This window comes from Typopeltis vanoorti, chromosome 24, assembly GCF_054136105.1.
Source record: "Typopeltis vanoorti isolate ZY-2024b chromosome 24, IOZ_Tvanoo_1.0, whole genome shotgun sequence".
In the NCBI taxonomy this organism is placed as follows: Eukaryota; Metazoa; Arthropoda; class Arachnida; order Uropygi; family Thelyphonidae; genus Typopeltis; species Typopeltis vanoorti.
In genome coordinates this window covers 76378369-76405540 of record NC_143572.1, presented here as the reverse complement: position 1 = coordinate 76405540, position 27172 = coordinate 76378369, and the positions used below count along the sequence as shown (strand labels likewise).

The 27172-nt window shown below is 37.6% G+C and overlaps 1 protein-coding gene across 1 annotated transcript in view; it reads left to right on the top strand.

Moving 5' to 3' along the window:
* Positions 1-8667: 8667 nt before the first annotated feature.
* The window catches only part of LOC150093416 (uncharacterized), a 50686-nt gene continuing 32181 nt past the window's right edge, over positions 8668-27172 (top strand). Inside the window, exon 1 of the mRNA XM_090413916.1 lies at positions 8668-8756. Coding sequence (XP_090270042.1) covers positions 8726-8756 — 31 coding nt within the window. The 5' untranslated portion in view covers positions 8668-8725. The remainder of the gene's footprint in view (positions 8757-27172) is intronic.

Here is a 27172-nt window from a genome sequence, read left to right as displayed (position 1 = left end):
AGTGTCTTGCAAAAAAAGTATAAGCTCCCAATAGGCAGGATGGCGGTCCCATAACGGGTAATGAAACTAACTATCTGACTTACAATATTCTGGATTAAATATTGTGAAAAAAGCTTATCTGCCTCTGAATTAGTTTTTACCTCTAATGCTCGAATTAAAAGAAGCAAAAATCATTTCATGTGAGGATTCCCAATGAACATAGGTTGTATAGCGTCCTTCGAGTGTATTGACCTGAATGTCACTGTTAAAATATCATTGAATACTCTTTAAGCGCATCACAGAAATATCGTTTCACGAAGGGATTCTGCTTATCTTAATTGATGACCACTAAGTTTCGCAACGTGGGTTGTCATGAATGGGGCATTCGGCCACCTTTTAAGCGGACACAGACAAACATCAAGGCCGCTGTCTCTCTAGACTAAATTTTAAGGTCACCCACGGAGTTATCTTTCTTATTTCTCGCGCCATAGCGTGTCGTCACCGTTACTTTTCCCTAAAACCTACGCTTTATCGGTCAAAGGTTGAAAAACCTCTGCACGTGTGTTCGTTGCCCTTTTTCCCAACACAAAACGACCTTCATCTGCTACAGACAAGGAGGATTCTATTAGTCATACTCGAATTACACGGGAGCATCCTCCCTGGATTCCCTTGTGGGTGAAGATTGACAATATAAGATAAGGCGACGCCTGGTGACTTGTTGCACATCTTTAAGTAATCGCAGCTGAAATTAAAATTATTTTTGATATGTGATCTTCAGACTCAGGCTTTAATTGACCATTAACTCAGTTTCTTAGCCATCATTTTTGGAATTATTTGCCACTTCCTTACATTAATTATAATCCTGTCTTCGCAGAACCTTTTCATCCGATGCTCTTTATACAAAGACTGATTTTAATGCAGACCAATTCATAAATATCATCATAAAAATTATGACGCATTTATGAGTAAATTAGTACAGTTGCAAATCTTGGTATAGCCGCGCCCTCTTATGGAAATTTCAGTGCGTTCCTTTTTATTAAATAATATTTATTATGATAATTAAGTAGCAGTGTATTAATTCATTCTAGAACTAATATTGCATTACAATATAAAATGACTGACGCATAAAAATAAAAACATCACATATTCGAATAATTGTAAGACTAATCATTTGTCATTGCATCTTTGAAAAATATATTAATATTTGGCTTGGATCTTCAGTGCACAGTTTCTCATGTTCGTAACATAAAACTAACGCTTAGTGTTGAAGATAATGCATGGTTATAATGGCAACTGTTAGTAACATAACTAATTTATACTTGTGTAATTCCTCGCAAACAGAACTTTTACTTATATAATTTGTATATCTGAACAAATATCACACGGAATTGCAGCAACAACTGTTATATCCTAGTACTATGTCGCAAATTATATGAATCCTGAGTTACGGGGATACTATTTAGCCATCCTTATGACGTCGCCCCCTTCACTACAGTTTGGAAAACTGCATTAAAGACGTTGCTTATACATTTGTGATACATTTATGAGTACATTAGGCTAAGATACTTTATAAAAGAAAACATGGAAACATAAAATATTTCAAAGTGCTTGATTTATTTAGATCCACAAAGCTTTAAGATACTCCAAAGTGCGCCATAAAATTAAAATCTCTGGAAAGCATTCATCTCTGATGACCTTGACCACGTTTTGCAGTACTCTTGCTGCTAGCATATGGGCGTAGAACAGTCAAGAGGTCATAGGCCTTTTTCGTTAACATTAAGGACAACTGACAGACAGTGAGAATTATATAAATGCCTTACAGCATTTCAGAATTTATAAAAGGTTTGCTTTTTTGTGCGTTTTCTCGGCATCGCATTTCCAAGAAGCTCTTGATTTTGTATGCGGCATTTCTTTTGTAGAAACTTCATCAGTAAGTTTCTGAAAATGCAATTTAGTAGTTCTTTTTAATCCCCAACCTCGGGTGGGATATTCAAGCAGTTAAACTACTGATGGAGAAACTGCAACGCACGCACGCACACACACACACACATGTATATCAACATATAGGTATTGTAAGATTTATAGCAGTGCTCGGTGAAAAAAAAGTGTGCTTGTGTGAAGTTAAGTACAATACTAGAAATGGGATGTAATTTGCTGTTGACCTGAAAATCAGAAACATGATGATGAAAAGAAGCCACACAAACTAACCAAAATGGATAGAATAATGTTCAAAAAAGGTTGCGTGTTTCCTTCAGACGTTAGAGTTGAGAAGATAAGTTAGCCATGGATTAACTGCTGCACACAAGCCAAATATCGCACCAGAATTATCGCTATATATATGAAAGCCAGCCTGGTTGCCGAGTGGTTAGCGTATCCGGTCTCCAGCCCAAAGGCTGCGGGTTCGAATCCCGCCGTGGGCATGGATGTTTGTGATTGTCTGTGGAAATAGTGGTGGTGGTCGGCAGTAGATGGCGCTGGTATAGGTGATGAAGGTAGTTGCGGTTAGTGGAGTGGTGGAGACGGAGAGCTGTAGAGCAGGCGCCCTCCCTCAATGAGTCATTGGACTCCCTTGAGGTATTATGTAATGTAATAATAATATGTGGAAAGCAGACAGCTGGGGAATCGGCAGTGTGGTGTGCCAAATCTCTCTTTCTGTCTCATACATACACACACACACACACACACACATACCAAATTAATCAGATATATGGGATTGAATACCAAGTCGAAGCTGAAAATCATTCAACTACTGAATGCTTTTCAGTACGAAACTTGAGCAAACGCAAAGCGGATTGAAACTGTCCGCGAACAGAATGGAATGAAGGCATAGTTCTCTGCGAAGATCAGCTTCCCAGTTACCCACTATTTTTGATTGCATCAGAGAGGTGGTTTTCTCCTGATATTAAGTTGAACTTTTCTAGACTGAAGCTCATAGTAATTTTAATCCAAAGTAATTTTTTTTGAGAAGTTAAAAAAAAATTGACTGCGATTAAACACAGATAGGTGAGCAACAGAGATTTTCATAACCGGTTCTGCTCACTTGAATGATGGTCTCAAAAAGTCTTTCTGTTCAAAAAATTATATTTCACAGAACCTAACTTAAAAGATACAAAACATTCGGAAAATCACACAAACCAAACAATGCCGAAAACGTGTCTTTTTTTTTTTTTTCCTTCAATTATCCAGTAACTTTAGTTTTTGCTTCCGGTATTGAAGCTGATCGTCTGCGAATGGCTTTTAAAATTTCCTCAACGCTTTCTAGTGAATATCTATTTCCATTATTATTATCCTTTCAAATGCAAATATCCTACCGCTACTGCTTCATTTTTTGAAGCTGATAATTTCAACTTAGGTAAGCTACATTTTGTCGGCGCTAATAAATGAAAAGTGTTTCAATTGAACCGACTACGAAGGTATATCACCCACTGTTAACAATTTTATTTCTTGAGATTCCATATATACACGTTCAGCCCTCGACTTACGACCATCGTATGTGCGACGGCTATTCCATTAACACTATCACCGAATTCTACCTTTTATCAGCAAAAACCTTCTGATATGATTTTTTTTTCTGCCTTCAAGACAGCAAAGAAGTATTTAAGAAATGTTTTTGCTCAGGTTATTACTAGTACTGAGTGTGAGAAAACTGATTTTTGAAAGCAATATAATATCTTGCGCTGTATAAAGAATGTAAATGCGGAATGAAGTGAGGCAGGAGGCTATCTCATGTATCATTTGTGTAATTGTCTTGTATCATATTTTGAGCAGCTTTCGCCAAACACTATTCATGGTTTTGTAATGACGGCCTAAGTAACTCAGGCGATGAGGCCAGTTGAAGTTGGAGATTCACAATGCACGCAGAGCGCTTGTTGGAAGCTATCAAAGAAGAGCTCGCGAAGTAGAACTGGAAACACAAAAAAAAAAAAAAAAAATAGCAGAAAAAGAAGAAGAAAAGCAGTAGAACGTGAAGAATAACCAATTCCCCCCCCCCCAAAAAAAGTGAAAAAATTGGCAGAAGCACTTGCCTTTGTTAATAAGGCAATTCGATTATTTGAAGAAATGGAGTTTAACATGAAGAGAAAACAGACAGAATGATACAAGCTGCAATTACTTGCTATAGCGAAATTTATACTAAAAAAAAATTTAAACTGTGCAGATTAAGTTGGACGTAATGTGCACATTGTTGAAGAAGCTCACTCGTGTTGTGACATCTGTCAAACTGTATCGGAACGCTTTGTTGAAATTCCTGAATGTGATGAATTTGTTGTCAATTGAACTGGTTCTCCCTGCATCCTCGGATAAATCGGCCGCTCGAAAGCAGCAGCTTTGAAGAAATAATGTACACTCTGTTTCGTTATTTATTACAGTACAGTATACAGGATGTGTATGTCATAATTGTACATTGTACTGGAGAGAGAGAGGGGGGGGAGAGATTGTACCGGAGAGAGAGAGAGAGAGAGAGAGGGGGGGGGGGAGAGAAAGAGTAAAATCAGTTATAATATAACCGAACAGACTTACATATTTTAGCATTCGGGGATATTAATTGTTAGCATATCTTTTATGATTCATATCGCGATACCGACTTACGATGGATTGTCGGAACGGAACCTCGCCGTAAGTCGAGATGACTGTATGTATGTATGTATATCACACACACACACACACACACACACACACACACAAAATTCAACACTTACATGATCTAAGCAGCAATCTAAAAGATCGTCCGTTCTAGGCTATAATATAAAAGCAGGTAGACAGATGCAGTTTGCGGCGCGTACAATTCAGTCGAGTAACTGCTCAACAGCAAGTTAGACAAGAGCGCTGACGCCAAACATGTCAGCGAAAGAATCACGGGGAAATGCTGCCAGCTGAGTTATTCATGCACACAAGACGAGAGTGTACCAAATGATCAAATAGTTAGAAAAGACTTTGCCAATGGCAGTTTTCTCTCAAGAGTCATGCCGATGCGAAAGACCGGTGGGCAGTCGATGGTGCAAGAATCAGACCAAAGATGTTCGGAACATCGGAGGGCAGAGCAGCAGACAACTTCGCCGAATGTCTGCCAAAAATAAATAACGGTAGGCAAAAAATAAATAAATAAATAGTAGGCACCGGAAACCAATACTGGGTCACTTTACCAGTGGAAAATCTCGACCCATTTTACTAATCCTGATTCCATTTGTTCCAGGCTGACAACAGTGCCCGAGTATTGCACAGCCGCATGCATGAATGGAATCCAAGTGATAATACTGTGGGCTGGAAACGTGGCGCATGGATGGATGTCATGTTGGAATGATGTTTTTTTGCATAAGTTGGATCCCTCCATCCGATATCAGAGAAACGGTATTCCCTATGGGGATAAATAGCAGAACCGTTATCCTCCAGTTTATCCACTTGACAGCAGTCGCTTCCAGCAGAATGGCATTCCGAGTCACAGATCTTTCGAAGAATAATTTATAAGGACACTTTGGTGACTTTGACCTTTCAGCCATTGGATTGCAATCTAATCCGGCATTGGAATGAGGTGAAGCGACAAATGGAATGCAATTGGGTTCGCATGGACTAGTCTGGACATTTTCGTCACCTGGTGAGGCTCTCTCTCTTTCTCTTCGTGTTTCGATAACTTGCAGCAATGATACTTTAACCTTTTTATATCATGGTACCTTCCGATTTCCTTGAATGTGATGTCTTTCCTCACCTCCTTTTCAAAAATCTTTGGAGGTGGCTGACAAGTTTAGGCTTGATAAGAGTAGCTTGTCTCCAGGCAGATTACTGTAAACTTCCTTAGCTTTGCCAGTCCTATAAAATGATTGCTGTGATAAAGTAAAAGCAGACAAATGTAATTGCTACGACACAGATTTCTCCTTACATTAATTTAGTAGTGAATTTATTCAGTGAATTACACAATCCATTTCATTTTAGTTTTTTACGGGTTTCCGTAAATGAATATCACATGGTGGTAGATGAATTTCATTACTCAGTACGAAACCATTGTCCAGCTTATAGGAGGCCTGAAGTAGTTTGAAAAAGTTCCATGTTTGAGCAGGATTTTCGGACTAGGTGAAGAACGATTTAAAAATACAAAAATAATAATAATGAAAAAAAAAAAAAAAAAAACTATTGCCTTTGGGGTGTCAAGTAATAATAATACTCAAAAATTTCGAGTTATCTCAATTTTGATTTAAACTGGATTATTTGTATGGGCAGAATTATCAAAAATGATTTTAAAGTGTACAAAATAATACTGTTATTAATGACATAAGCTTGTGCTTATTTGTCATTAATAATAAATGCGCCCATCCATCGAATGCTGCTCTCATATTTGGGGAGGTTTCCCTAAGAGCTCCCTAAAAATACTCAACGCAATATAGAAGAAAACAGTCAGACTCGTCTCCTACCAACTCACTCCGACCATTGTCGCACAGGCGTCACTGCAGGCATCTTCTATAAATATATCTACGATAAATGTTCATCAGAACTATCCTCGATAATCAATGGCGGCAGGTGAAAAGTGGGGATGATGCATATACAAAATAAGAAAAATAATTCATTTTTTCCTAATCAGTAGCAATTTATTAATAAGTAAATTTATTTTATTAAAAATATTTGCTTTGTTAAAAATATTATTTGAAAATAAAATCCATAAATAAAAAAGATTTACCAAAAATAGTTCATCCTCACCATGAACACGCACTAATAATAAAAATTTCGTATCTCACAGAAATAACGCGCATGCATACAAGTTATCTGCAAGCGACACTACCCAAACGAGCAGTGTCGGAATCACTTGTAATGTGCAATCACAAGTGCAAACGAATGTCAGCGAGTCTAGCCACAACTGGCCGAATGCGATAATTCCGACACTGCGTTAGATCGCAGTGCATTTGTTTCGTAATCTAAAGCGTTAATGGAACAATTCCAATTAACTTTTCAATTAATGTCGAACCTTTAACATGTTGTATTGCTTTTATATAATGTTGTAAGCTTTGTTATTATTTAAAAACACAAACAAATTTTAATTTTTTCGTTTTTTCCTTAGGGGTGCTGCAGTGTCGCAGTGCTTATGTACCACTGTCAATAATCCCCCCCCCCTTTCAACGAAATCTAGTGAAACACGTGTAGCTACCACCCAACATCCCGTCACAGTCCAATTCCATACTCGCGGAACAAGTTTCTCTTCTTCCTCCTCCTCCTCCTCCATCCATGCTGCTGCTGTGTATTCTGGACAGCCTCCCAAGGAGTATAATGCGCAGGCCTTCAAATCTAATATGAACAAGTGTCTTCTTTCCCAAATCTGTTGTGCTATTGGATGACCAACCAACCTCTCGTGTATGGGCCAACGTAAAAAAAAAAAAAAAAAAAAAAAAAAAAAAAAAAAAAAAAAAAAAAATTGCTCGCCTCTTGTCTAGCACCCTCATCCGCTTCCCAGGAGAGGGCGTCTTTTACGCAAGTTAAGCCTACTCCGAAATCAACGATAATGTTTTGCGAACTCATTAATACGCTAGTTTGTTTTGGAATTGCAGGTCTGCTTGTGTTGTGGGATGAAAAACTCGAGTTTTCTAGAGACAAAACCCTGCCATTGCCGTAGCACTGACTGACTCCGCTTTTGACGTCAATCATCGCGCACAAGTATGAATACGAGTCGTTATTGATGACGTCAGTGTTTTAGGACTTTTGGATCCTTTTGTCACGAAATGTCAGAAAGCTTCAAATCCCGTCATCGCATCATTAAAAACTAATACAATTGACAAGTTTGCCTTTGAATGAATCTGGTGAAATCATAACACAAATCAATGACTGGATTTTTTTTTTCATCGTTTGAGAGATATCTTTGGCTTTTTTTTTCCCGATAGTGTTAAGATTTTTTTAAAAAATACTAATATGCGGAGCTTTTAATCTGAATATTCCGTCCCCACTTCAATCACCGTAAGGACATTCCCAAATCTATAGCAAGAAAATGCTTCTTTGAAATACGACATCATGCAAAGATGTCTCTCCGTTAAAAAGGTTTATGAATAACCAACAGTTTTCCTGTTTGTAGGACTCGAGATTTGCAGTTTATTAAGAAATTCCTACGCTGCAAAATAAGGAAAGAAACGTATTCGTTTAAACAGCCAAATTCAAGTAAATAAATAAACTCTCTCCAGCATGGATCTTAGCCTCCCTGAAAATTTAACGTACTTGTGACGCCGTTGACGCGAACTGATTTAAATATTCCGAAATTACAACAAGCCATTGTGATATCGCTTGCTAACTCTTCTGCATGTTGCGTGAACCCAATACTCTGGAAGTGTATAGTTCTACCAGTTTAATTCAGTCAAATGAAAACAATGATGTTGAGTAATTTGTTGTGTTGACAAATCCTCTCGTAAGATTTGCGTCTCATTCAACGATGGTGAGCAATGCTGAAGGGCAGGAAGCCGTTGCACAACAGATGGGGAGGGAAGCGCTGTCTATTACGGAGGGATGCGAGGTATGTGGGCTGCGTATTGAGAATCGTTCTGAATGATCCGCCCATCTGCCTACTTTCTCTCATCTGCCGGGGGTAGTAAACCCCACCCGTCTAACTTGTATGACACGTGGACAAGCGGGGTGACCCCGCTGCATACGTACGAGGATAGTCACGCACGCGAAGACTCGGAGAAAGCGAACATCTTCAGTGATTATTGCACAGGTGAACGAATCGGACGTGGATTTCGCTCAGGGGGATTATTGGTCTCGAGGATTTCTTCAGGCACCCGAAATGGCCGCAGAAAGAACGCTCTTGTTAACAGGTAAGAAGTTCGACCGGAACACGACCTCGCGTTCGCGCATTTAACGTTTTTTTCAGTTTTCGGGAAGATTTGCTCAAGAAGTGGAAACGAAGTCTGAGGAGGGAAGAAAAGGGGTCCTTATAGGATTCCACGAGATGCTATCGGCAGCTGCTTTTCTCATCGTTTTCATTGAAATAATTTCATGATTTTGTTCAAGTTGTTTTCTGCGTTCACATAAAAGCAACGGTTTTACTAATTATTTTTACATATTAAGATTAAACTTGAGTTAAATAAATTACGCACTGGTAAATTTTGGGTGCGTACGTGTTTTTTTCATCTTCTATAAACTAGCATAAGGTTGTGTTGGTTCAACTTCGATTAGTGCTGAGTCTGTGAAGTCGGATTTGACTTCTAGTCTAACTTATTTAAGAATGAACCGATAAAAAGCCCTCTGACAGTGAGGTTCCACCCTTTCAGAGAGAGAAGCCGAATTTCCAGCGACGAGTGATTGTGGATCATCTCATTCACGTCCAGAATTGAGACCTTTGTTTAATACAGATACTACCAGACAACACGAGCAGAGACTTGAGTTCCCTGTCCTTTATACTTCATTACACTTCATTTCTGACCGGATTGACCCCTCTCCACCAAGAGCGGTGAGGAATGTTCGAAAAAACTGATTGGACGAGTGGTTAGCGTATTCGCTCTCCAATCCAAACAGGCGGTGGTTTCGAATCCTGCAGTGAGCACGGATGTTTGGGATTGTCAGTGGGAGACCACAGCCCCGCTTATTGGTGGCTAGAGAAAGTTCCACATGTGTGGTCTCTCGCTCTGGGTTTACGAACTGTGTAAAATATAATAAATACAAAACATAAAAATAAAATAAAATAAATTAGTAATCCACCCACGGCAAAGATGTATTATAGGTTTAGAGCCTTTCGTAGGTTGAAGTCACATTAAAAAAAAAAAAGGGGGGGGGGGGAACAACGCATTTCGTACATTAAAACATGTCAAAATTGAATCCCGAAGTGTTATTAAGCGAAGAGACCACTGGGTGTGCGGAATTGCAAGTGAGGAGCGGTGGTTTGTCACTCGGCGTGAAAAGCCACAATACGGTTCTTGGTGATGCGCTTGTCGTTGATGGTTTGACTTATGGAATTTTTTTCTTTATGGAATTTTTTTCTAAATCGTTTTGTACGTATATTCTCAAGTGACAGAAAGTAAAATCTCATTGCGCAGGCTTCTGTGGACATTCTAGAAATATTTTACTCGGTATTAAACCACAAACACAGTTAGACACTGTTTTTATTTCGACTAATTTCCTGAAATACTTTGTTTTACTGCAATAATATGAATAAACGAAAAACTAGGAATCATAATAACAGTTAACACTTGAAGTGAAAGATATTTGAAAACGTCGAAACAATGGAAAATGCGCATGCGCTGTTACGCTGACTGCTGGTTCGTGATTTGATTAACGAAGAATTAATAAGCTGATTAATGAAGACCAGAGCTGATGTAAAATCATCCTTCGTTTTTTTGTTACACTTTAGAGGATGTTTCATCATTTCAGCTGATTCTTTGAACACTTGGAGTAAAAATAGTAATCAATGTGGAGCGTTTCAGTTTATTTTATTTCCGTTGTATGCGCTGCCAGCCTTAATTTGTTCTTTCTTTCATTCTCAATGTCCTGGAAGTGTTCCGATCGCATATCTCACCAGATCTGCCAGTCTGTCCCATGTAGTGTAGACCACGATTGCAACTGATCTTGTAGACACCTGGTTTTTGGAGTGGCGGGTGTAGAGGTTTAGGCGGTTTCAAGTTATCAAAGCTGTTGTTGTTATTTGGGTAGAAGGCGACCTTTAAGTTTAGTTGGCGAAGCAATCTTGCTATTTTATGTGACACCGTATATATGGGAGGATCGCCTTTCTTTTATACTCTTGGTTTAATTGTTCTTCTGATTGTTTTGGAGGTTGAAATGTGGGAATTGTTTGACTAATGTTCCATTGTAGGCCGTTTTTTGGAAGGACAGAATTAAGATACTGTAGTTCTTGATTACTGTTATCTATGTTGTAGAAATTCTGCCCAAACTCAACATCACTATCAACATAAGAAGCCTGAATGGCAAAGAAATGAGCTAGCTGAGGAATTAGATAAGTACCAGATCGACATAATAGGGGTGACTGAAACAAAAAAGACCAAAACTGGCGAGATCTTTCTGAGCAATAAATACAAAATGTTATATTCAGACAATGACAATCAAGGAAAAGGAGTAGCCATAGTATTCAACACAAAATACGAGGCTAATCTTCTTGAATGGCAGTCAGTCTCAAGTAGAGTAATGTGGGCAAATATGAGAATGGGGAACTGGACAATGAGACTTATTTGTGCCTATGGTCCCACAGAAGGTTCTACTAAGGTAGAAGTGGAGGAATTTTTTGAGGCTTTAGAGAAAGCAACTGACACAATGAAAAATGAAAAGTTGATCCTTGTTGGAGATCTAAATAGCAGAGTAGGAAATGATTGTGAGACACACAAAAATATTTTGAGAAAATTTGGAGAAAAGAGCAAAGCTAATAATAATGGCAAATATCTGTTGGATTTCTGCTCAGGACATGGACTGGTTATTACGAACACCATGTTCCAACATAAAAATGTACACAAAATCGCATGCAGAGAAGAAGCAAGGAATAAGAAAAGTCTCATTGACTATGTTATTGTTGATAGTGATGTTTTCTCCCTGGAACAGGACACCAGAGCATACAGAGGATTTGAAATTGGAAGTGATCACTATTTAGTCTTGAGCAGGATAAAATTGAATTTCATATTGAAAAGAATAACATGTAAGAAAGTTTTAAAGGAAATAAAAGGTGAGAAGCTCTCAGATGTGAACTGTAGACTTAATGAGTTTAAGAACAGGAATCAATCCTTGGAGATTCAGTGGCAAGCCTAGAAGAAAGCCCTGATTGATTCTGCCAGAGAGGCATGTGGTCAAGTTGTCTGCAAGAATAGAAAAATTAGAACTCCCTGGTGGACACAGGAAGTTAAAGAAGCAGTGAACGAAAAGAAGAAAGCATATCAAAAGTTCCAGGCAAATAAGTCAGCTTGTGCTCTTAGAGAATACAGAGACAAATGCAAGAACGCTAAACAGTGTGTAAAACTAGCTAAACAAAAGTCATGGGAGGACTTTGGCAAGAACATAGAAAATAAATATCAATAAGGTGGTAAGATATTCTGGAAGTTGTTGAAGAAGCTTAGGAATGGAGGAAAGAGTGCTGTAAAAGGAATTAGAGATGACAAAGGTGATATCAAAACGGAAGAAAAAGATATCCTTGAAGTATGGAGTAATTACTTTGAAAAACTGCTAAATGAAACAAGCAGTGATGACAGCACAGTGATAAAAAAAAAAAACACTGACCAGGTATGCAGTCAGGAATACATATCCATACTTGAAGTAGAAAAAGCCATCTAAGGCTTGAAATGTGGAAAGGCAGCAGGAGTAGATGATATTCGACCAGAAATGCTCAAGTATGGAGACATAAAAGTCTTACAGTGGCTGCACTGCATAGTTCAGAAAGCCTGGACAGATGGACGAATTCCAGACGATTGGAATAGAGCTCTCATAGCACCCATATATAAAAAGGGAAATAAAACTGAATGTGAGAATTACAGAGGTATTTCCCTACTGAGTATTCCTGGCAAGATCTACGCAAGTATACTTGATAAATGGTTGAAAAGAATTGTGGAAGAAAAGGTTGGTGAAGAACAAGCTGGATTCAGGCCAAATAGAGGCTGTCGGGATCAGATCTTCACTTTACGACAAATAGTGGAGAAATCATGGGAATATAACAAAGATCTCTATTTGAGTTTTGTAGATCTGGAAAAAGCATATGACAAGGTGCCAAGAGAGAGGCTATTCAATACGCTGCAGTTATATGGTGTCAATGGGGCATTATATCAAGCAATACTTAGTCTTTATTTGAGGTTGTAAATCAGCAGATAGAATTGAAGGAAGTACAGGAAGATGGTTTAATGTTAAATCTGGTGTGAGACAAGGATGTACATTATCCCCTCTGTTATTCATTATCTATATGTATATATGTATCCCATTATGAAGGAAAGTGGTATTAAAACTGATATCAAAATTGGAGATGTTAATGTGAGCTCTTTGCTTTATGCGGACGATGTTATACTTATCAATAAATCCGCTAAAAGTCTGCAAGAGTCTCTGTCTAAATTGAATAACTGTTGTAATAGATATGGTATGAAGGTCTGGAATAAAAAGGCAAAGACAATGAAAATAGGCAGAATCATTGAAAATGTCAACTGTGTTGTGAATGGAGAACCTGTGGAACAAGTAAAACATTTCAGCTACTTAGGCACGATTTTTAGTGAAGATCTTAAATTAAATATAGAAATAGACAACAGAATCAGCAAAGCTGGTACAGTGGGAAGTCAATTGAATAAATTCATATGGAATAAGAGAGAAATTAGTCAGAACACTAAATTAGCTGTATACAAGACAGTGTTCAAACCAGTTTTAACTTATGGATCTGAGAGCTGGGTCAGAAGTAAGACACTTGACCAAAGACTAGAGACCGCAGATATGAGAGTCCTGAGAAAGATTATAGGCGTGAATAGAAGGCATCAATGGCAATATCATATTAAAAACGATGATGTTAGGAAAGAACTTGACATTGTCAGCATCCAGGAATGCGTTAGCAGAGCTAATCTCAGGTGGTATGGTCACTTAAACAGAATGGGCGAGGAAAGATTAGCAAAACAAGTGTTCTCTGCCAGGTGGCAGGAAAACGACCCAGAGGAAGACCAAGATATAGGTGGATTGATACGGTACAAAGTGCCTTAGACGATAGAAATATAAGATCTGATAATGTTGGAGTCTTGACAAGTAACAGACTGATTTGGAGGAAAATTGTAGATAGGAAGGTAGGAATGATGTAATCTTTTTCATGTAGTACTATCATATCCTGTACACCCCCTTGAGGGTACATGGCAGGAATTTGATGATGATGATGATTATAATAATAAATCATTTCATGTGTGTGAGAGAGAATACTATCAGGCGAACGTTGTAAACTTATCATACATTTAGTGTACAAATTATAAGTGCTGTGGATCTGAAATTCTACTACTAAAGATCAACCATAAATCTCTTCAAGCCACTTCAAGCCTCCAACAAGCAGGATGGTAGTGTCATAACGAAGGAATGAAATTCACCTTGAAAGCTAAACGCTAGCGAACGTTTTCATTTCCTGGGATTAAGATGCGGACCACTTGTTTGTACGCAGTAAGACTTGTGTTGTCGGGGGGAAGGGGAGGTGAATGATGTCACTGACACACTCACGGGTGGGAGGTATTTAGACTGAAACTATTACACGGCACATATTATGGGCTGGCTTAATAGAAGTTTCAGTCCTTGTCGTTACATTTTCTTTAATTACTGCGATACCGCAGCTGTAACGCGATGACGTTATGTCCCATTGCTGCTCATTCTTTCCCCTCTCGCTAATTTTGGTTACTTACTACCCGATGATTGTCAGTCAATTTAACCATATCATGAAATTATTACTGCTTTTATTATTAAATAACGCAGATACCTTTCAACGCTCTTTTTACCGGTAGGTGTAAACTGCTTTTCTGTTAGCAAAATCGTCGATCACTTTGTCGAAGTCTCTTTCATCACTCATTTGCTTCTATAGACAGTATGGCAAGATGTTTTAAACGCAAGGTACTCATTGTAGATTTTAGATAATTCTTAATCAATTTTAATTTAGAAAAATTCCTCTCCCAACTACTAACACTTACAGCAATTGTGAGGAAAATTCGCGGCAGTATTACAATATTTTGCACTCAGTTCTCGAGACTCTATTTTAGAATAAACTTTAAAAGTTCAAGGGGACCGTCCTTCCACGTCTCGGTTTCATCTTGCATAGCAGCAAACAGAATAAAACTCTGAAGTCTTTTTCTCTCAAACAGGAACTCTTCCTTATTAATGTCATCGTGATCATGATTTAGTTGACGTTCGTATTTATCATTCAAAAGATTCGATGGAGTAAGAAAGACATATTTTTCAGCAAGAACATGAAGCTGTTGAAATGACATGCCGACTTCTTGGATCGCTCTGTCCAGTGAAAAAAAAAAAAAAAAAACATCTCTCTCCTCAACTTAGTTCCGTATGACAATTCAGCATCTCGTGATTCTTCACCTGCCATCAGTTTCTTCTTTCTACACCGACGATCCATGACTGTTCCCAGATCATCACAAATTTCTCAGGCGTAAGCTACTGAATTGTTAACTAATTCATCCCTATTTTCAGTTAAAATTGCTTTTAAAGCCTCGAGGTTTATGTCACATTGTACTATATGCAATCCTTTGGTTTGGAGGTAGACTTGTATGTCGTTAATTTCTAGAAGGACGGATACCCACAGGCCAAGAAAGCACAGGTAAGAAAACGATTGTCACGCAACAAGCAGCAGGCCAGCATCTGACCTGGTAACTGTTGTCTTCTTCACAGTTACATGTTCTACAGCACTTAAGATTTGGAGTAATTTTTTTTACATCACTCACAGCATCTCCCCGTGCACTCCACCGAGTTTCTACTACACGCTTGACACTTTGACCAGTGACTGAAGTCAGAATACCCAAACGATGGGTTGAGAAAGAAAAAAACGTGAACAGACGCTCCACAGTTCCAAAAAAAGGCAATAACAGAATTCACAGCAACAAAAGCTGCGTGCAAACTCAGCGAGTGATTTTGTACATGGGACAAATTCTGCTTTTCCATTAATTTCCTTGATGCATCTGTGAATGCCAGTATGTAGAGCAGCCATCACAACAGCATCTCTCACGTGCTTGTCTTCTACAATTCTGAATATCAATTCCATCGTTTTGTCATTTTTGCTAAATCACAGTTAAAATATCCTCGGCGGTTTTACCTTTTGTTTCAATGAAATCAACAAATGATTCCGCAACCATCATTTTATTTCCATCGATCATTGATTGATAGTATTTAGCCTTACGGCTGTTTGGGGATAGCTATATATGCCACCATCTAGGGAAATGATTATGAGCAAAGTGGTTTCCGTTGCCTCACTTGCCGTACTATATCCTATGATTACTATATCCTACAGCCTGTGTGTGTTATTCACGGGGCCGGTTTGCTTGCTTGTGGGATGAAAAACCCCAGATAAGCTGGTGGAAAAAACCACCCTGCTGTCCACACGCACAAGACTGGCTAAGTTGGCTATGAAACTCCTCGCGTCGTCGACGGGAATCGAACCGAGGATACTCCTTCCCAAGGCATATGGTGGCGAAGCGCACAGCCACTAGGCTAACCGCGCGGACCCATCCGATCATAACGTAGCGTAAAACTTGGCTAGTTTGATCCTTATGAGAAATATCAGGGGGTGCTGTCGAATATCATAGAAAAATACTTTGCTTCTTGTACTTGCTCGCTAACTTTATTTCTTACTTTTTCTCCCCAAATTTCTATAAACTCGTCCTGAATAGTTTTCAATCGCTATACCATGCGTTTTATTTATTATTTTTTTTTTTAAAGAATTTGAATTATAGTATGAAGGGAAATGTAACAGTTTTGTTATATTTTATTTATTTTATTGTAAGTATAGTTGTTAAAAACTAATTATTAATTAAGTAATAAAAATTACTAAGTTAACATAAATAAAAGAAACGTCGAAAAATAAAATTGTGGTTCACGTGAAAACCCCGAAAAAAGTGCCGCCCGGTGCTGATCGCCCACTCCGCATCCCCCGAGCTATGCCACTGGTTCAGGTACTTCAACACTATGTTGCCTTGTGAATTGGCCTTTGAGCAGAAAGAAGCACCGAAAACTTTAAAGTAATCACGTGGTATTAATAATAATACTAATAATAATCATATTAATGATCAGCATGCAAACACCTAAATTAAAGAGTCTCACGATGAGCTAATGATTATAGAATAAGTAAAGGCCATAGCAACAGCATGGCGATTGGCAACAAAGCACATTAGTGAGCTTGCCAACAGGAAGATATTTCTAATTCTACGAGATTCGTTTTCTTTGAGAGTCCTAGTTACCTTCACGACCTTCATATTTCATGAGCCGCAAACCATGTCGAAGTCGAAAACAAATAATGTGTTGTGGATGTTTCCCAATGGGAGCTGTCTTAACACTGCGCGTAAAAAATAATAATAATCAAAATAAAAAGCTGATAAGCCTAAATGGAACACACCTATCACTTTTAAGCCGCTGTTTCTAAATAAGCAATTTTGATATGCAGCTGGCCTGAGCAGTACTTGCGTACTGATTCATTTACTTTCAAAAAAAAAAAAAAAATGAATGCAAACGGTGTTTAACTGTGGTTGGGATCCGAAAATGCAAGGTTGTAAGCTAAAGCGATTACTTATTATCAGGAGAGATTCAACATCGCTTCTGATTAAACGCATTATCAGTATTTGTGCTTGCATGAGTTGATAGCAATAATAAGCGCGTGTAAATTAAAAATTAAGCGCAATAAAGATAAAATAAGATTATCTAAAACTTCACATCGAATCCATTAGTAATTTGGAAGTGCATTTTCGAGTTCGTCAAGATATTTGCAAAAATAAAATTCTGTGTGCTGATTGTAACATCGCGCAGATAAAGATCTCGCGAGAAATTAGTGCGAACACACTTTTTGTTTATTAACAAATACAGCAAAGTCTATTTTGCGAGGAAACCAGCTAAGCAGGAACCAAAGACACTTACGGCGTCATTTTCGTTATGCGGCAAGGAAAAGGAAAGATGATAGCGGAATTTAACTTTGGTGAACGCAGATTGGGTTGGGTGGGCTGAAATGACTCGAAGCCGTTAAGGCTACGAAGCCACAGATGAGGGAAGCGAACACAAAGAAGCGGTCATTGAATTGCCGAATAATCATTACTTCCGGGTAGATAATCCGGACATCCTGTTCTGAAAAGTGTTTTTCGGAGGCTTCCGTCTTCACCACAGCGTGTCGCTGTTCTCACACCAAGCGACGAAACGAATCCATGCTTAAACACGTTCGTAAAACATTCGCGTATGAGATTCGAACCCAGAAAATTGCTAAGGATTAAAGTCATTAATGATTACATGGAAAGACAAGCGAAGGGAACCAGATCAGGTACAAATGATTAATCGCCAATAGTGGCGACATTGAAATGATTTTTATTATTATTATTAAATGTCGTCCATAAAGATGATGGCTCACGTGTCAAACCACTCAGATGTTTCGATTTTAAAACTTATTTGCGAGTGTCTCTCAGAGATACGAACATCGCATTCTACCTTCCATTACACGTCCCAGCATCCGGATATACTGAAGCATTGGCGCACACAAGGAGGGGAAAAGGGCCCCCCCCCAAAAAAAAAAAGAAAAAAGGAAAAAAGACTAGAAACATTTTCAAAAATCTTTTCCTAATTAAAATTCTTTTTTATTTTATTTATGTTGTGTCGTGTCTTCTCTTTCTATACTACTTATGAATCAGCGGTAACATAAGGTGGGAATACCCTCTGACTCTCGGCAATCACGGCCTTCGTTCGCCTTGCGTTAACAACGAACGCAAGGCGAACGAAGAAGTGTTCGGGCGATGCTTTGTTTGCCCGAGCTGGGCCAGAGATCATGGGTATAATGTATTGGCGATCACTGCAGATGCTCAGTCATAGGTCGTATGCAATGCGTAGTGCGCGTATTCTCAAATCATCTACTCAACTCGCCCCCCCCCAAGTTAAATCTTGAGTACTCGGCCCCCTCCAAGATTAAATCCTGGGTGTGCCACTGTACTGAAGTGTCATCTGTGCTGACCATGTCATTCGACATTTCAACATCAGAGATTGTACAGGTTTGACCCGCGAATACACGAACCTTCGCCGACGTGAAGTAAATGCGGAAAGGACTGTTTAGTATTGTCGAGAATGAGCAAGTTATTTGTATAACCAGGCTGGCTATTGAAGATTCTAAACTAAATAAAATATCCTTAAGCTAAATCGCATTGTATCATCGAGGAACTTTTCATGAAAATTCACATCCGTTTGAGCCACTCACACACTTACGACTATGATTCTATATTATCCCGAAATCAAATTCTTAATCTTAATTCCGTATCTCACTAAAGCTAAAAGTATCAAGTGTTACGATCTCTTTCCTCCCTTTATGGAGACTGCATTGTGATTAAAAAAAAAAAAAAAAAAAAAAAAAAAAACGAACTTTGGATTATTTCCACTCCATCCTGCTTTCTACACTCCGTTTAGCCGATTTTTTACTTATTTATTTTTAGATGGGATGCAACTTCGAGTACTTCTTTTATTCTTCGCATTTAGTCAATTAGTTAGTCAATTTAGTCTTTATGCTGTCGCATTTAGTCAATTCTTTGACAGCCTGAATTTGCTTCAAAACTTCCGAGTTTGCTGACGGTGGGTTTGGTTTGTTTCAACAGCTACTCTCGTGTGTTGTTTGCAGCCAAACCACGTGCGCAGTCCCCCAAATAGCGCGATATTTCAGCAAACTTAAGTAGTTGCCTTGGGTCATGTTGGTGGACGTCCTTGCTCCGCTGAATTCCAACGATCCCGATTTCGCAGTATTTAAATATTCCTCGTCGGTGACTTCACTTTATGCTGTGGTAACGAACATCTTTCTGTTTGGTTCATCTCTGTCAGGTGGAGTTTCTAACTCTTCACTCACTTTTGAGCGCCCGTTTACAGTCGCTTTAGTTATGTGTTTTCTTTACATACACAACCCTATTCCCACTTTCGTTCTTCAACGCATTTTTATGCACTTTTAAAACGCAAATACTTTGAGACAGTTCTAAAATGAATGAAATTCCTGCATGTCGTTTTTTTTTTTTCACGTTTTATAAAATTTTACATCCGTAATCAGGTGAACATGGCTGAAGCAATATTCACATTCACTGAACCTAAAAAAAATCAGCCAGCACACCTTAAACAGAGAGCCTCCTCAGCTCAGTCGGTTTCAGCGATACCTGTTGGTTGGAAAGACTGGGTTCGAATCTGTCCAGGACGCGAAGAACCTTTATCGAGGCTTTTCAACTAGTTAGTCGGTCTTATACGAAGTTTAAGAGGTTTTTCATTCCACAGAAAAGGCAAACACACGTGCGGGTAACGGATAGAATTGCACAGGCCTCATAGCCTGAGTTGCTTCTTCGTGAACGCAATGAGAAGTATCCATTTCACTCCCAAAAAGAAATTTAACTGAAGAAATTCATTACTGTAATTATATTAAAGCCACGATTTGTTCGGAAAAAATAAACCTTTTCTAAAATAAAACCTTAAAATGGATTATGAATTAAGTACCAGCTGGAGTTTCAAAAAAAAAAATTCAACAGCGTACACATTTTTCAGTTTTACGAATTGCAGCAGTTCGTGAAACTGAAAAATAAAATTAAAAAAAAAAAAACTTTTTTTTAAATTTTATCACTTGAGATTGTTGTTACTGACACTTGCTTCAGAACCTTGAATTCTGCTTTTTTTTTTTTTTTGACATAATCATTATCCTTTCATTCTTTCAACGCGTTCCATCATTTATGTTTATATTTTTTAAATTTTTTCTATTACTGATTCCTGGTTGGTTTGAATTTGGTTTAATTCTTTCATAATTTCTTTGTTCTTTTGTGATCGAATGGAGTATACTTGGCAGTTTTTCTCATAAACTTCATTTCAGCTGCGATTATTCTTTGTTTGTCTTTTTGTTTTGTCATATAAAACCAAGACGTCCTCTAAAGAGATTCAACGATGACTTCTAAAACCTGAACAGACCACTCTTGGCCTAAATCCTTGAAAAGCGTGATAATGATGGATTATCCTTTCATTTCTTTTCACGTTTGAGAAGAGAAAGAAAAATGTTTTGGAGAATAGGTTCGACTAGTTTGTAAATTTACAGTTTTAGTTTGTAGAAAGTACTCCAATGAATAATCTCTTCTTATGGTTAACGTTTTCAAGGTGTATTAATTATTATTATGACACCTCCAAAGATTCCAAAGACTCATCACCTACCATCATCATCTACACCGACTACTGCCCACCACCATCCACGACTAGATTTTCACAGACATCCATGCCCACGGCGGGGTTCGAACTCGCAACCATTTGGCTGGAGAGCGAATACGCTAACCAATCGGCCAACAACTACAAACTATTAATGTTTCATTTCAAACTATGACAGCTACAACTTTGAAAGAAGAAAATCTTTTTGTGTTTTGATTTTGGAGAATAGCAAAGTAGCCAAGAGTTTGAGGGCAAAGGGAGGAATCCCGTAGTGCCGTATAAAAATGATTAGGGTTCAATCCTGTGCATACTACCGAACTATTTCGAAGCTAGAAATGATACTTAAATTCGTGTCCTTAAATATTTTTCGTTTAACTTGGCATTTTTGTACCCAGTCTTTCCCCCACCCCAGATTATCAGTTTTGTTACGTAATTATTATAATATTTTCTTGTTCTTCTTTCCGTGTTTTTTGAGCACGATTTGCTTCTAAATTTTTCCTCTACCTAAATAGTAGTATCAAGCGTCATTTATAGGTTATTCCTAACCCGATGATTACTCTTCATTTCAACGCCATGTCGTAAAGTACGGGGTTAAGTATTTAGCTCTAGGAAAACGAAGTGTCCTCAGGTATCGTCTGGGTTAATTATTTTTTCTCTCCAAAGTGTCTTTATAAAAACGTATGAGGTAATGGAGTGGAGGTATTCCTGGGGCGTTTTGATCGTAAGAACATTAAATGGCTGTAAGATCAGGAAGTGCGTTGTTGCTAGCTCACTAGTAAAATATTAAAAAAAAAAAAAAAGAGAGAAAAAAAAAGGTAAACCGTGGAAGCGAAATCTCATTCCAAATTTCAAGTCATTCCGGTCCTCAGAATACGCCTTGGGGATGTTTGAAAAGAAGCGAATAAAAGACAAGTCAGGGATGAAAAATGTTACAAATGCCTGCAAGTGCTTTAGCATCGCTGCATTCAAGATGTCAAAATTGGGAGACTTAAAAAGTGCAAAATTGGATTCGAATGTTTACTTTAAAGATATGAATCTTCAAACTCCTAACTTCGATGTTTAATGAATTTTCATGAATACTTCGTATTTCACCTCCTCCATTTTTTTTTCACCTTATCTAACAACTGAGATGTTCGATTTTTCGTAATGTTGCTCTTTTTTTTTTTTTTTTTTTTTTTCGCAATGTTGTCTAGCTTCCTTCCGTGTAACCAGGCGACGACACTGCTGTATCTTAACAATGTCTAAAGTGATGCGCTAACGGCAGATCCATCATTAACGATAAAATGGAAGATGATTACAGGAACAGTGAAGATCGAAAGCTGCATACGACAATGAAGAAAAAAATATATTTATAGGAGGGGAAATCTAAAGCTTTCTATGTTAATTTAATTAACGAAGATTATATTCGACTTTCATAATGCACTAAGAAATAGTTATTACTTTTTCTTCTCTTTTTTTTAGAAAAACCTATGAAGACATGTTTATGGGATATCTGCATAACCGGTGACTAACACTCGCTGTTCCAAGTCTTTTTGCCAAATAGTTGTGCTTCATGTTTTGAAATTTACACCTTGAATCTTTAATTTATAAGGTGTTTATGAAATATTTATTTTATTTACGTTGTGGTAACCGCCAGTAAGAATTGTTTAAATTTTGTTATCAATAATAAATTTAATATTGAAAATACTTGGAAATGGTATGAAGATGCAGTGGACGAGAGCGCCAGGCATGCCTTTTATGTGGAATGCTTGAACACATAACGTGGAAAGCAAATATATCGAATCATTTAAGGTGAGGTGAAATTATCCCTATTAGAGACCGCTGTGTGGGTGCTAACTTTAGTGGGTGTTTGTAAATAATAAATTCTTACCTATTCCTCTAAGAATTTCATCGAGTGGCAAACACAGCATGAATTACACATTTGGAACCAGAAACAATTTATAACTAAGCACAAAGTAACAATCAAACACGAATTCAAGCGGCTGAAATGAGGTTCTTTCGAGGGGTTGAGGGGCTGACAAGACTCGACAGAGTCAGAAGCACTGCAAATCGGGAAACCCTCAATACTCAACCATTGCTTCTCCGTGTTGAGAGATCACAGTTACGTTGGTACGGGCACCTGGTCAGAATGCCACAAGAGAAGCTCCCTCAGCAGGCCCTCTTCGCCAAGCCAGAGGGTGGGAGGCGACATGGAAGGCCAAGGACTCGCTGGATAGATTATATCTAAAACCTTGGGTGGACACGTTTGGGAATCCCACCAGAACGCCTGAGCTTGGTGGCGGAGGATCGTGACCATTGGAAGTTCCTCTTGCAGCTGTTGCCCCCACAACCCAATTAGGAAAGGCGGGCCTTGAAGATGAATGAATGAAAATGAACAAAGCAACAATAGTAATACTAATAATTGTAGCGCGCAATTCTATCAAGACCTTCACTCATAATTAACAATAAGCGACACCTACCAACATGCATTATACCGACATATCGAAAATCAAAATAAATTAAGGATGATTAAGCAATGTGCTTAATCAGCACCTTTTCATCTAGATGGATTAAGTATTAAGAGTATTATGATGGATCCGATTGAGGACAATTTCTGTTGATTCCACAATTCTTCTCTCCAAGCATCTAAAAATGTTTTTTGATTTGTTACACATCACTGGGTGAATGACACAATCTTCATCGTTAGGGTGGGCAAAATGAAGAGCGTGATGAGAAAGTGGACTGACTATTTCTGCCATGCGCGATGTCTCTCACGTGTTCTGCCATACGCAACTCAATGGATTTCTCCGTCTGACCAAAATAGGGCACACTGCAGTAACAGCAAAGACGATAAACCCCTGGATATTTTTAGGTTGTCATGTTTCCGTTTAGGTGTACCGAGTAAGGAACGTAGTTTGGTTAGAGGAGTAAAAGAAGTGCGGATTTTAAATTTCTTGAGAATTTTAGCTAACATCGGTGAAACGGAGCTGATATACGGCAGAGATATAAATCCTTTTACATCAGTATGGTGAGGAAGTGGATTAAACTATCTCTTTAGGATAGCCGTTTTTCTGAGAAGTTGTAAGGAGGGAGCGAGCACGTTTACCTAAAGTAGAAATGATGATGAGATTGCGCATGAAAGTATCTGTTTGTATATATGTGTTTTCTACTGCTATTATTATTATTACGCGACACTTCCAAGGAGTCCAAGAGTTCATCGAAGGAGGGCACTCTATAACGTCTCAGTTTAATCCACCAGCTATACAGAATCGCTACTACCATCATCACCTACACACAACGCCATCTACTGCTCACCACCACTAATATTTTTTCTATAAATAGAAACTATTTTCAAGGATTAAAAACCAGAGTTTCTAGGAGAAAAAACCTTCTACCACCGTATGAGATCGACTAAGCCACCTTCAGTTGAACAAAACCCATATCACGATTCCTTTCTATAAAGAGACATCTTCAGTTTTTTCGGACACACACGAAAAACATGTGCCAGAAACATCCAGGTACGGTGGAAGAGAACCTCGATCTTCCAATTCTGATGTAAATCGTACTTTTGGGCGTTGAGTTGACATGGTCCGGAACTTCTTTAAAGAATTTAGTCCATGGCTCCAAATTAAAAGAAAAACGTCATCAATATACCTTTTCTATAACCTTGGCTTTAATAGGAAGGAGCTGACTGCTTTTTCTTAAAAGGTTTAGATGCTACGATGGGCTGGAGAGAAAAATTGTGAAATCCACTGAAAGTGTCCTCAATGCAGCCCATCTTAATACTAACTTTAGCTATAACCAATCTGATTGTCACTCTTCAGCTGTCCAGCTTTGACGTTCATGGGACCATGCCTACGTGAACGTGTCTAACAATACCACAGCATCCCAAACGCCTTCAAATGTCAGCAATACGTTTGCAAGTTAATTTATAGCTGTTGCTGTCTTGTAATGCCTATTTTTGTATTTCTATTTTCATGTTATGCACCCGCTGAAGTCTTCTAAGAAGACGAAACTAGTTGTGCGTTCAAGTAATAAATAGTTTTTTTTCCTAATAGAAAGGGGGGGATGGTAAATCCCTTTATGTTTTAATAGCCGGGGACGAAACTCGGATCGAAATCCATAGCGTTTCATGCCGAAAAAAAAATATCGGCAGGCCCAAGTATAAATGATCACTTGGATAGTATCACACCAGGGCAACTCCATGCAAAGGTAGAGCAAGCTCCCTCACTAACTTTAATATTCTTTCATAATGTAAAACCCAGCTCCTAAGAGATGTATATATATTGTTTTACATTATGAGAAGAGGTCACTACCCTAGTTTTTTTTCTGTTTCGTCTCTCTCTCTCTCTCTCTCTCTCGGCTCTTCCAGTCAGTAAGTTTCTTTAATTATGCCATATAGCAGCTTAAACCGCTGCATCATCACTTATATATATATATATGATTTTAACATATATATATATATATATATATATATATATATATATATATATATATATATATATATATATATATATATATATATATGTGTGTGTGTGTGTGTGTGTGTGTGTGTTAAAAATGCCAAGCTCTTTTAAATCTGGTTTTACTCCATTTCCCAAGTAAGCAAACAAACAAACAAGTCAAGTTTGCGCCTGCAAGTGATGCACGTCTAGCTGATCCTACAGGTAGTGCAAGACCAAGGCAACTCATGGTAAAGGTGGCATAAGATCTGCTCACTAATCTTAATATTTACCCTTAATGCCAAAACACATCTCCAAGAAGGGGATGCATAATATTTTGTATTAAAGGCAAGGGGCAACTACCCAGACCGGTTTCGACCTTTATTGAGGTCTCATCAGTGGGAGCTAGGCTAGAAATAGAAATACCAAGATTTTAACATATATGATTTTAACATATATATATATATATATGATTTTAACATATATATATATATATGATTTTAACATATATATATATATATATATATATATATATATATATGATTTTAACATATATATATATATATATATATATATATATATATATATGATTTTAACATATATATATATATATATATATATATATATATATATATGATTTTAACATATATATATATATATATGGGAATAAATTTTTAACTTGGGTATATTGTATATTAGGATAACCAAGCAATTTTATATGCTTGGTTATTTTAGCACCTAATCCCAAGTATGCAAACAATTAAGTTTGCGCCTGAAACAAAGTTCAAGTCTAAAGATGGTACAGCACCAGGGCAACTCATTGTAAAGGTGGGTAAAGCTTTGATCACTATTCTTAGTATTTTCCCATAATGTAAAGCACATCTCACTAGAAGATGTATACTGCAATGCATTATAGTGACCCCACCCATAATGCATTGCAGTATACATATTCTAGTGAGATGTGCTTTACATTATGGGAAAATACTAAGAATAGTGATCAAAGCTTTACAATGAGTTGCCCTGGTGCTGTACCATCTTTAGACTTGAACTTTGTTTCAGGCGCAAACTTAATTGTTTGCATACTTGGGATTAGGTGCTAAAATAACCAAGCATATAAAATTGCTTGGTTATCCTAATATATATATATATATGATTTTAGCATATATATGATTTTAACATATATATATATATATATATATATGATTTTAACATATATATATATATATATATATATATATATATATATATATATATATATATATATATATATATATATATATGTGATTTTAACATATATATATATATATATATATGATTTTGACATATATATATGATTTTGTCATATATATATATATATTTTCATATATATATATATGATTTTAACATATATATATATATATTAAATTAACAGACATACAACCAAAGCAACTGTGGCCTCGTGGCCACAGTTGCTTTGGTTGTATGTCTGTTAATTGTGTGTTCTTCTGTTTCCGGCAGGGAAAGCCTTTCATCTCCGTACTCGTTAACTCGCCTTCGGATTTAAAGGTTTATTTCGTTGGAGAAGGGATTTGAACCCAAAGAGTTTCCAATCTAAAAGCATAATTGCTACGAAATTCCCTTAGTGTCCTAAGTCATGCAGGTGCGCTTACGAATATTAGTCGGTTAATGGACTAGTATTTCCAGTCCTATCACCTTCGGTTTATACAATTATTTCGTTTCAATTTTAATATAAAAAAAACAGCTGTTTAAAATACTAGGTAAAGCACATCTTGTGGGCAAGTTGTGACTTTTAAGTGGGAAAACGGGTCACTTTCCCGGAGCTTTAAAGGGCTTTTAAAATCGCGAGGACACTGGTTTCCCAGCTGGGGAGTATGTATGAGCATCTTCCCTTGCCAATGATGTGTGTAAGTTTATTTAAAAAGCGTTTGAGTCTCAACGTGAAATGCGCTCTTACTTCAAAGGAAAACAACTTGGAAAGT